We start from the raw sequence: 12,616 nt of genomic DNA, 5'->3' as shown, positions 1-12,616 counted from the left end.
AACTGAATTAAATGAAAGAGTATATATAGCAAAATATGAATCAACAGTTTGGGATCATTTAGGAGTCAACAAATTAAACTTGGTGACCAAGTTGACTAAAGTATCTTTGTAGTAGGAATTTGATAGTTTTTAGGAAAAATAATCCAAAAAATTTGTTCATAAAGGAAACAATATCTCAAAACCTAGATAATGATAGACATATACTCTAATATTTTAGGAAACATATTGAGTAATTTGACTACGAGTAGTATTAGCTAGCTGGTTTTGTTAATAAAAAGAAAAATAAAAAATCTGATCTTTTACAATGTGATGATATACAGTATATAATATGATATTTAGGGCTAGCTCATTGACTGAACTCGGCTGAGCTGAACTGAACTGAACTGGACTGAACTCAACTGAACTGAACTGAACTCAGCTGAACTGAACTGAACTGAACTAAAATGAATATTTTATAAGAGAATGAAATTAGGAGCTGAACTGAACTGAGCTGAGCTGAGCTGAACTGAACTGAACTCAGCTGAACTGAATTTCAACGTAAGAGAACATACAAATTTTTACCTAGACTCTAAGGCAGGGAACACTGCCTGCACCCCCCTTCCGCGCGTGCCCCGCCCCCACCCCTTTTCATTTATGAATTTTCTGCAAATTTTTTATACTATGTTCATTTCTGTATTGGTAAATGGTCATTTATAAATCATTAGATGTTCATTTTTATAATAAGGAGTTTTTGTTCAAATTAGTATATTTTGAATTGCATTTTAAGAATTTTTTATCAATAAAAATGAGCAAATTTATTTATATGGATTGCTGCGTTCAAATCATTTTTATTATTAGAAGTATTGCATCATCCAATGTACATTTTTGTTTATTCGTGTTTCAACATATGTTCATTTTTGTATCATTAAATGTTCATTTTAAGAGCTATGTGTAAGTTTTATAGTAAGATGTATGCAAATACATACGTCTTAGAATTATATATATTTGTTATGAATACTTAGTTTTTTGTTATGAACATATTGTTTTCCTAATATGAACAATATATAAGTCGTCAAAAAATATAAACATTATATATACTTTGGGAAAAAAAAGTTTATTTCCTTTTAAATGTTTGCTTTTGAAGGATGTGATTTGTAATAATACTTTAGGAAAAAAAAAAAAAAAGTTTATTTCCTTCTTGTTAAAATCAAATAGAAATTTTATACCACCAAAAATTGAAATATTGGATATTAAAATATACAACACAATTCCACACATATTATTATACATACTGAATTCTCGATCCAAAATTGAAAGATACAAGCTCGTGTATGTTATTGGTTCATGTTGTACAAATACTACATGTCTTGTTGATTAATTTCCTTATTTTTGTTGTCTTCTTTTTTCTCCTTGATATTATGTGGTGTAACTAAGTCACTATATCCACGATTCTTTGTTTAACTAATAGACAAAAATAAATGAATTTTTAGTTAGATTTGAGCAAGAATAAGTGTTGAAATGAACCGATTTTCATATGAATATGAATAGTAGAACAATTGAAATAATCGATATATATATATGGAAATGAACATATATTAATAAATTAATGAACATATAATAGTATAGAAATGATCATCCATTAATATGGAAATGAACAACTCTTAATACATAAATGAACATAATTAGATAATTGAATATTAAAATGACCATCTATTAATATATAAATTAACATGCACTAGTTTAAAAATGCCTATGAAAGATATCAATCAATGAACATGAAATACAAATGAACATTCATCAGAATAATTTTCCACCCCAAACGAACTATGAAAAAGAATTAACATTAATACAATGACGACTATATATATATATATATATATATATATATATATATATATATATATATATATATATATATATATATATATATATATATATATATATATATATTAATCATCTATTAACAAGTGAATGATTGTATACTAATATACAAATGATTATCTATCAAAATGGAAAAGAACATTTATTATACAAAAACCCACTACAAACTAGTTTAATTAACGCTTACTTTTCTCCAGATTTTTTATTTTCTTTTCAAAAACTATTTCCTTCGTACTGCAATAAAAATGAATATTCAACAAATACCTTTGATGTTTTAATAATCGTATGTTGATATGTGAAATTGTGAATGACCATGTACTATTATGTGATTGAACATTTTACCAAAATAAAAACGAGCATTCATCAAAATAATTCTCCACTTCAAACTATGAAAAAATGAACATTGTTACACGAATGACTATAAATTATTAAATACAGTACATATGAATTATTGAATGAGCATTTGTATTAATTAAATGAGAGTTTTTTCGAAAAAAGAAACATGTGAATGATAATATACTAATGTATAAATGAGCATTTATCAAAATGGAAATGAACATTTATCAAAAGAAAAATTTCACTACGAATTAATTTTATTAATACTTACATTTTTCCAGAATCTTTGTTTTCCTTTTCAGGAACTGTTTTCTTTGTTGTACAAAAAAAAAATGAAGAATGTAATGATTTGATTTACTAGTTTTTGAACAAAAATTACTAAAACTATAGTAAATGCTTACATGATGCATTTTCCACAGTTGATGTTTCAATAATTGTTTTGAAATACAATCACAACAAAAAAAATTTAGTAAAATCTAGGTTTCATACTCTTTTTTGAACCAAATATGAAAAAAAAACCACTAATTCTTTCGGATTTCAATCTTGTTTTGTTGTATTTTGTAGTGATTGAACAATTTTTATTGATAATTTGTCTCGAATTCGTAGAAATTTTGGGTTTGAAAAAGTAGATCAATGGGTTTAGGGAGAGAAATTGGGTGAAGAGAGAAAATGGGTAAGGAGAGAGAAAATGAAATGAAATGATGATTTGAATTATTATTATTTTTTTTATCTATAGGTTGGTAAAAAGTGTGGTTACTATTCAATTACTACACAATTACAAGGGTTGTAGGGTTTATTTATGCATTGTTTAGGGGTGGGGGTGTAGGGATAGATAGCTACACTAGAGTCTAGGAGTATATAATTAAAGAGAACAGGCCCTTACTCATCTCATTCCTGATTAAATCTTTCAAGACCATTGTACTTGTATTACAAAAAAAATGTTAGGTTTTTTTGAAAGTTAATTCCTGGTACGTAGTACATCATTTAATATCATTTTTTTAAAATAAATTGTGCTCTCATTCGTTACATATTTACATAAAACTCCTAATGTTAAAAGATAGTATTTTATATTTAAATAATTTTAATTCTAAAATTTCATTCGCCAATTTTGCTTATATGACACTTGAATTACTTAATTCCAAAAGAAATCGCAAATCTCTAATTTAGTTGGCTATAATTAAAATCTATACTATATATTAAAAGACGTTCATGAAATTGTGTATGTGTCACGTGTATGGTGTATCCCTTCTTATACGAGTATACCCAATCTTATATGGCGTGTTAAAGCCATTAAAAATCAAAATCATAAGGAAAAAAAAAAAAAAAAACCTTTATATATACTTTGTAATATTGTAAAGCATAGCCCTAAAATTTTATAGGGTTACATACATTATATTTTGAGCGATTAGAAATTAAGATAGAGTTAAATTAGTAGCAGATAATTATTTAAGTTATGGACTTGGCTTAATTAAAATCCAGATAAGAAATGATTAAATATCTGACTTTGATCCAAATCTGAATCCAACAAATCCATTGAAATATAGCCCAAAAAAAATGAATGGTTGAGTACTTGAGTGAACTTATATCATGCAATTTGGTAAATAGATGTAACTAGGTTAAACCCCGTGCAATGCACGGATGTTGGATAATTGTAATAAAAAGTATAATAAATGGAATAATAATTATATAAAAAATAGGGAATCGAATGACCAGGTATTACTACGCATGATATATATACTTCGTATTAAAGTTACTTGTGATAAAAAAAAATATTTAAATATGTAATAGTTATAAAGTGCAAGTTGATATTTTAGGAAGTTTACTTTAGATTTTATATAATTATATAAAACAAAAGTCGTAATTAATCTAGATGTAAACCTTATTTTTATATAAGCATGTTTTGTTTTTTTTAGAAAGTGATTTTGGCGGGAATTTTTTTTAATAATATATTGCCAAGTGTCCCCTTAGATTCGCTTTTAGTAGTATGTAATTGATTTCGTTTCTGATTTTATTTGTTAATTCCAAATAAATAAATTAGCTGTGAATCAGAAATTTAGATTTTTTTTTTTTTTTTGCTTATTTTTAGATATTTGTTAGAGAAAGGTGAATTCGTTTAGCATAACAATTACTGGATTATTTATTCCATTTACGTTTTACCGTACGCACTAACACTTTAGTGTCTAAATTAACAATTAAAAGGATTATATTTTAATTAAATATGTTCTTTGAATTCCTAAATATGTTCGTCATATCTAGAATTATGTGTCTCAAAGTAAATACATAGGCATTTAATTAAAGAAATTTTGATTTTTAACACCTCAAAAATACACGAAAATGGTTTTCAACACCACAAAAAAAAAAAAAATTATAAATAATAAATAATAATAATAAATAACACCACCAAAAAAAATAAAATAATTGATTTTACTACCACTAAATAGTTTCCGTCCAAAAAACCGTATTATAGAGTCCACTGTGCCACATGTCACCATATTACGACTATTAGTTAAAATAAAAGAAAATTTAAAAAAAAAAAAAAAAAACAAAACAAAAACAAAAACTCTGGCCTAAAACTAACCCAGCCACCACCGGATGCACGCCGACACCCCTGCCACCCCCGTTCTCAGCCCCAACCAATGTATAAAAAAGTTCAAGATGCACTGACGCGAGAGGGGTTTTGCTGCGCGCCCTCAGTGCGCCTCTTTGAAATGAGGCACAACATATGCGCACTTAAAAGCTAAAGTTTGCCTCATGTGCGCGCCTCAAGTGCGCCTCGAGCGCATGCGCCTAACCCAAAAAGTCTCGCCCAAACCTAATTAAACGCTCACCCCTGATCGCCTTGCGCCTCAGGCGCGCTTTTTCAAACATTGGCAACCACCAAAAATTCTACCCCTCCCCAACAAACGCCCGACCGTTTTTCAAACCACCCAAAATACGACCACCAACAACAACCATAAAAAATCGACCACTTTAGCCCTAAACCGGCCAATTTCAACCGCTACTGGTCGATTTTGTTTGCCAATTTAAGGGGGTGTGAAAAATGCCAGCCTATATTGAACATAAAAATTATTAAAGGGGGAAAATAGAATAAAGCAATATATAACAGATTCAGGAGTTCATGAAAATGTATACATATATTAGCTTCAATCATATGAACATAAAAATTAACAATGAACGAATTTTGAGGCCACAAGAATCATGCATAAATTACCAAGCAAGAGCGACTCATATCCCAAACCTCTTCGTACCACATTCAGAGCAGAACTTGGAAGTCGGTCTCAAGTACGGAGATCCACATTCATCACAAAACTTTGCGGGACTAGTTGGCTGAAAAAGACGGGAAAAAATGAAAAATGGGGGGGATAAATCACAGGTAATTAGGAAAAAGTATCTACCATATACAAAGAAGCTTGAATATCGAAGTCAATAAATCATAAGAGTATGCCAACTTCTCAGGAATGCAAAATAGTAAAACTGTTATGCACATTCGAAACTGGCTACTGGTCAAAAGGCATCATTTTCAATTCATATAATTCTCTAAGTAATCTTGAACTTGAAAGTTTATATGCCTCACAAACTTTAAGAGGTGACCAAAACATCAGCAAAATGGAGCAATTGAGATTATATAAACACACTACGAAGCAATTCTCCATCTAAAATACTCCTTTAACCCATTAAAGGTTGGCATGTGTACGGTCTGGGTTAGCCTGAACTCTGAAGCTAGTCCACTCCTCGAATAAGTCCGGAAATTTTGCCGTATGCTAGTTCTGATACTCCCTTACAAGATCTTTTTGGTGACTATGCCACTAAGCGATTACAAATATCAGCAGATTTAGGCATTTAGCTATATGTAATGGTCTCTCACAGAGTTCCTCTAAGAGTTAATGCGTAAACTACGAACACAGGTCCTTGGGTATTAACCAAAATACAGCCTTTCACGGAGTTCCTCTAAAGTTAACGCATATGTAAGGGTTTTTTTAGCAATCAAGTGGGATGGGAGCTGAGGGGGCAACCAGTGAAAGAATTGACTTAAAATTTTGCTTCAGAATAAGATGGAAATGAAAATTTGCTTCAGAATAAGATGGAAATGAAAATTTGCTTCAGAATAAGATGGAAATAATGACTTATGGAAACAGGTAATATGAATAGAAATAAGAAAACTTACCATCACATGTAATCGACCTACTACATGACTTCCTCCTAGAGACTCTAATGATGCCATGTTCTGAGAAAGAGTCGGAGATTCATGGCCATGAGCAATGTCTGGTAAATGGGAAGATTGCCCACTTTCATGAGTGCAAGCTAAGAGAGTAGCCTGTTGATTCTGGTCAAGAGCCTGATGATGATTAAGGATAATGGTATCATATCGTGGCTGGCGAGCCAACGTCACCAAAGGATGTTTGGATGGTGTCTCCTGCTCCCGTGGATTCTGCATAAGACCAAAACTTGGCATCTTTAATTAACTTATTCTGTATATGAGTTGGATAGAGGGGAGAAAGTTTCTGAAAGACAGGAAGTACAAACAGATTACTGTCGGAAAGAAAGGTGTGGTCCTAACTTTTGAGACCAGATAGTTAGTTTCAGGAGGTAGGAAGATTATCCTGAGATGGATTTGGCTATTCAGTAGGTTCACAAGATTGAGAAGAATGATTGTAAGGCCAACAATTTGAGCATTTACTGAAGTGTCTGGACTAGAAAGTACTCTTATCTTCACATTAGACTCATACTGCCATACCTCACAAACTTTTTCTGTTTGTGTCTTAATTCAGTTAAGCATGACTAACCCACTTTACTGTCTGCTAACAAGTGCTGTAAGTACTTTCTAATACTAGTAATTTTTTTGGTAAATGGATCCCTAACCAATTATCAATAGAAGTTATAAACATAAACGGAAGGTATGCTAAAGACATCAATATTTAAAAATCAGAAATTTCCACCGAGAAAATTGACCCACACAGCCCTTCCTTTAGAAAGAGGGATGCTAAAGACACTATCAGCAGAAGGGTTTTTAATATAGAACACAGAAAGTCAAATTGAGTCAGCATACCTCTGTTGCAGACTGGAACTCGTGGTCACTGTTGCTATTGTATGACTGAGAAAAGATATATCAAGCTTCATCAACAAGTTTAATATTGTAGAAATAAAACCACATACAGATGAGAAATGAGCTTACAAGCAAACCAGGGACAGTCGGTGAAGTGTTTGATAAAGCACGCCTAACTTTATGCCTTGGGTTGTAAAACTTATAGTCCCTAGCTGTAATTGCTATTTCAGTCCGACCTGTCAAACGCTTGAACCTGTAAGATCACGAAAGCTATTTAGCATAGATGATCAACCAGTTGCACCTTATATAGATGATCATATTTATAGCTTTCTTTTTTTCTACCGTTAATACACCAACGAGCTAAGAAGAATTCCAACATACTTTAGAGCATGACATTCATGCATACTAAAATCTGCTTAAATAAGGTGTTCCAAATCTAAACTTCATGGGAAGATGCTTCAGATAGTCAAATGTACAGATATATAATAATGCTATTAAATCTTCATAAACTAAGGCACTTCTGACTTTATTTCCAAACGCACTTTCATCTAAAGAGTAGAAAGTTCCAGATGACCTATCAAAGAAAAATAATCACTGTAGATACTACTTGGGCAAGGACATGTGTAACCACAATAGGCTACTGCAAGCATGTATAAATGACAGATACTAACCATTCTGCATCATCAACAGGAACAATAGTTGGTCTCTCAACAATATCTAAGCCATTGGCCACCACAAAACGAACCCTCTTCTCTTCTTGGACGACCAATTCTGGAAACCTAGTCCTTGTTTCGAGAGAAGTAGCCAATTCCCGTCGTTTAAAAGAATAAGAGCCTGTGTTTCACAGGATGCATAAAAAGTTAGACAAGAAACTTAATAAGATGAAAGAAACATGCAGGAGATGTGCACTACTTCCTTGTAAACACGATTGTGCCCCACATTTTTATGAGCATGAAAAAGAATTCTAGACTTTTTAGTTTCTCATGCTGCAAAGTTAGGCTAGTTCAAACACACATAAGATTCTGTTTTTTAACAGACCAATCCTCTGCTATATATGCTAAAAGACCGACTTTCATATCAAAAATTTCCCGCTTCGGTAAAAATTCTTTTACAGACATTATAACATTATAACATAGAAATAAATGTTTGTGCAACAGGAAAGTAAATAACAAAATAATGTTAAAACCAGTGTTTGAAAAAGCGCGCCTAGGCGCTGAGGCGCAAGGCGTTAGAGGTCATGCGTATGGTCTAGGCGAGGCGACTTCAATGAGGCGCAGCTAAGGCGCACCTGCACTAAGGCAAGGCGCAGCTTGAGGCGCACCAAGGCGCAGCCTGAGGCGCATAATGAGTTTTTTTCCAGATATTTTTGTTTCTTATTAAATGCACCTCACTTCAATGAGGCGTGCCTTAGGCGCAAGGTACTCCAAAACGCCTTGGTGCGCCTTGAGCCTTTTTATACATTGGTTAAAACTAAACAACACTTGTATGAGATAATTCATTAGTGAGGTACAAACCCTTTCCTTAACCAGGAAAAGGTTAATGCAGCAGGAAAGTACACGACGATATAATGTTAGTATGTTACAAACTAAACAATACATGTATGAGTAATTCATTAAAGAGGTACAGACCCCTTCCTTAGCCAAGCAAAGGTAGGTACCCATTGGAGGCAGAAAATGAAATTTATGAAGGCTGGGCTCCGAGCCAAGAGCTACAGATTTATTGCCCCATAAATATGAATCAAGCAAAATAAAGAGCAAACCATAACATGATTTCATTAGATATATCCTTAGAACTATAGATATTGCAAGGTTCAAAGAACATGTAGCCAGTGGCCAATCACGGCTACCATGCAGTGAAAGGAATACTAAAGAGTAGTAACATCTGATTGGCTTGACTGGGCAATCAGAATTACTCAGATGCAAAGAAGTGTAAATTGCTAATATATACCATTTAAATAGGAAAGCAGATGGACAGAGAAATTGCCCGTTTGCTACTGAACTATTGTAAAATTTGTGTTTGCTATTCCTGTAAAAACATCAAACCATTCAGCGACACTGATGTGGATCAAAGAAGCTAGTTGGTTTCATAAATAAAGACTTGTTTTGCAAGGGTCTAGGCAGGACAAAGGCAAGGAAGGGATTGCAGGGTGGGGGGAATCTGTTAGCCAGCAACAAGCAATGTAGGTCCACTGTCTGGAGTTAAATATGTAGACAATGTTAATCTGGAAGGCTTCAAGCAGAGTTTATATAGTTAAGCATATGTTCTTAATATTATTTAGAAGATGAAGGCTCTTATTCTAGATACTGTATCCGACCCAAATAATTCCTCTGATATGAATTGTTCAAAACTAATCTATTTGTTATCTCACACTGATTCGCTTGAATTTTTTTATATGCTATCCCTCACTATAAAGTATAAAGCAATGAAGAAGAGATAAGCCAACAAAAAAAGCTAAAACATGCTACCTGTTTTAGGGTATTTCTGAGTCAACTTTCTGTAGAGCCCGCCAGATGCTTCAAGAGCTACTCCAATAGTCTTATCACGCAAACCATTTAATAAAGCAATTCTCATGTTCGCTTCACTCACCAGAGTTTCGTACAAATTAGCCACATACATCAGTGGCAACACAAACCTTGGATCTCCTTCATATTGAACTTCAGCAGACTTTCTCTTGTTTGATTTATCACCTCCAGGCTCAACAATATTATCAATATAAGCACCCGGCTTCTCAATAGTATGATGAGTGATAAAATTATCCACAACAATTTGCAAGAATCTTGCCCTTGCAGTTTCAATTGGCGAAACATCTAATACAAATGTAATTCGTATAAGTTGAATGAGCAAGTGAAGAAAAAAGCACTATAAAGATGCAAATGCTGAAGCAAAATAGGACATATACAAGCATGTAATATGTTAAGATTTACCCTTTGCTGTTAAGGCCTGACAGGAATTTCTTAGAGACCCACTACTTTCTAGACTAGATCGATCATCTTCAACACCAATGTTAGGAATCTGAATTGGGGTCTTGTATACCTCATCCAAGCAATCCTGGATAAACACAGAAAGGCAAATTAAACCTAAAATTGAAAACTCATCGATGAACATTAAAAACGAGTCGAAGATTCGACCTTTAAACCCTTTATCCACAAAAGGGTCAGCTACTCAGCCCATACAAGTATACACAAGATCCACAGCATGTCAATCATTACAATTTCCAAAATTCTATACATTTGGACCAAATAAACATTAACTGAACAAAATTCATAATTAAAAATTTAATCTTTATCCCCCTTTCACATTAACTTATGGCAAGCAAAATCACAATTCCCACAAAACACCAGATTTTTTGTGACCAATTTTTTCCCTACTCTTTCTAAAATATTCCAACAAATCAAAGAATGGCCCAAAATTCTGTCAAATCAGCACATGTAACATACGGGAAGATAATCACAATATAATTAGCAGTTAATCAATAGAATAACCCATTAAATTCAATCATAAAACCAATAATTAACCCAAAAAATAGAACTTACAATATTATTAGAGCCCTCTTCATGATCTAAACTATCTTCAGTAATGGCATCACGATCACCGTTGCTAATTCTGTCGATTTCGCCGTCTTTTTTAATTTCCCCTAAATTTCTCCCATCAATGTAAGAATCTACTGATCTTAAATTGATATTATTATTAACATTATTGATATTATTTTCATCATTATCAATGCTACTATGATTATGAATTGGAACCCTAGATTCCATATCCCTTTGTAATCCTACAATCCCATCGATCATCTCACCTCAAATACCCAAACCCATAATTTTGATTTGGATTTTCAGCTTTATTTCTAATCAAAATTTGTGAAAAAATGAATTGGGTAATCGAATTTTGAAGTACATTTTCCCGCCAGAAGAAGACGGAAAAGGGTTTTTTTTGAAAAAAAATTAATTGAAACTAACGGATATACAGACTGAGAAGAATGAGGAGAGAGAAAATGGAGGCTGATGAGAGTAGAGGGGTGACCGGAGCTAAGACCATACCAGAAGTATAAACAACGAAGGAGAAATACAGAAAATTCCCAAACCTAATTCCGGTTTTTCCAAACCGGTTGATGGTGTAATTTTTGGGATGAACTAATTTATTTATTTTTTTTTTTCAAAAATGATAAAAAAAAAAATTTAGGGTAAAAAATAATTTGTTTATCACAAACTTTTAAATAAAACGGATGAACATCCGTTATAAAGTGACAATAAAAGGCGCAAAAGTTACACTAAAACGCACAAAAGTTACTATGACATATATAAGAGTTATTTATGCTTCATTGATAAATTTGACAAAAGTGATAGTAAATTTGACAAAAGTGATAGTAAATTTGACAAAAGTGAACTCGATGTACAGTATATTACTGAAAATCGGGTGTATACAAAAGTGATTGTTTGTTTATATGTTACCGTGTTTAGGTTTAATTTTGGAAATCTAATTTAATATTATATATATAAAGGGAAATTTTTTTCCGAGTTTTTAAAGAGTCACGTAGGATTTAATTATCTTAGATCGCCATCTAGGATTATTAATTTTTTGTTGTATCCAATTAAATAAAAGATTATTAATTTCTTTTAGAATTAAATAATTCAAATGTCATGTAAGTAAAATTAGCGAATGAGATTTTTTAAGTTTAAATTAATTAAATATTATATATATTATCTTTTAATATTAGGAATTTTATCTACTTATATAACGATTTTTAGTACAAAAATAAACAAAAAAAAAAATTAAAAATCAAAGAAACCGTGCATCGCATTTACTTCATCTAGTATTAGACTATAGTAAAAATTACGAGTAACTGTTTGTTTACGAGGTATGAGATGAAACAACAAGTGGAATGCGCCACCTGAGAACATCATCAAGATAAATGCTGATGCCTGCTTATCTGTCGAAGGGTGGGTTGGTCTTGGAGTTGTTGCTAGGAATCACGAGGGACAAGTTTTAGTGGCTGCAACAAGAAGATGTCGTGCTTTCTGGTCCCCTGAAATTGCCGAAGCAAAGGCCTTACTGTTTGCTCTTAAAATTGGAAAAAGGTATGGCTTTTTGGATGTTTTGCTTGAGTCGGATTGCAAGTTTGTGATTGATAAGCTTTCAAAGAATGCACTATCCTTGGAGGTGGATGCGGTCCTTGGTGATATTCTCGCCCTTTGCTCTGATTTCTCGTCTGTTGGTTGGTCTCATGTGAGACGTGATGGTAATACCGTTGCTCATAATTTAGCTAAACTAGTTCCTTTTGGTTTTGAACAAACTTGGGAAAATCATTGTCCCCAAGATGTTTCTCCATATGTACTTATGGACGTTTTGTCCCTTAATTAATTCATGGTTCTAGTTTGC

The 12,616-nt window shown here is 32.4% G+C and overlaps 2 protein-coding genes across 2 annotated transcripts; one reads left to right on the top strand and one right to left on the bottom strand.

Moving 5' to 3' along the window:
• Nucleotides 1-5,279: 5,279 nt before the first annotated feature.
• Nucleotides 5,280-11,203, bottom strand: LOC145602255 (uncharacterized protein At2g02148-like). Its single transcript, XM_081658432.1, has 8 exons — nt 10,774-11,203; nt 10,165-10,288; nt 9,706-10,047; nt 7,912-8,074; nt 7,370-7,493; nt 7,244-7,288; nt 6,362-6,625; nt 5,280-5,523 (listed from the first exon to the last, which is right to left on the bottom strand). The coding sequence occupies exons 1-8, from the start codon at nt 11,029-11,031 to the stop codon at nt 5,422-5,424; spliced, it is 1,422 nt and encodes a 473-aa protein (XP_081514558.1). The 5' UTR covers nt 11,032-11,203; the 3' UTR covers nt 5,280-5,421.
• A 13-nt stretch (nt 11,204-11,216) lies between these two features.
• On the top strand, nt 11,217-12,598 carry LOC145602770 (uncharacterized). The gene is made up of 2 exons (XM_081658926.1): nt 11,217-11,282; nt 12,116-12,598. The coding sequence occupies exons 1-2, from the start codon at nt 11,217-11,219 to the stop codon at nt 12,596-12,598; spliced, it is 549 nt and encodes a 182-aa protein (XP_081515052.1).
• Nucleotides 12,599-12,616: the final 18 nt, after the last annotated feature.

This window comes from Chenopodium album, chromosome 21, assembly GCF_948465745.1.
Source record: "Chenopodium album chromosome 21, dcCheAlbu1.1, whole genome shotgun sequence".
Classification (NCBI taxonomy): Eukaryota; Viridiplantae; Streptophyta; class Magnoliopsida; order Caryophyllales; family Amaranthaceae; genus Chenopodium; species Chenopodium album.
This window is presented reverse-complemented; position numbering and strand designations above follow the sequence as displayed.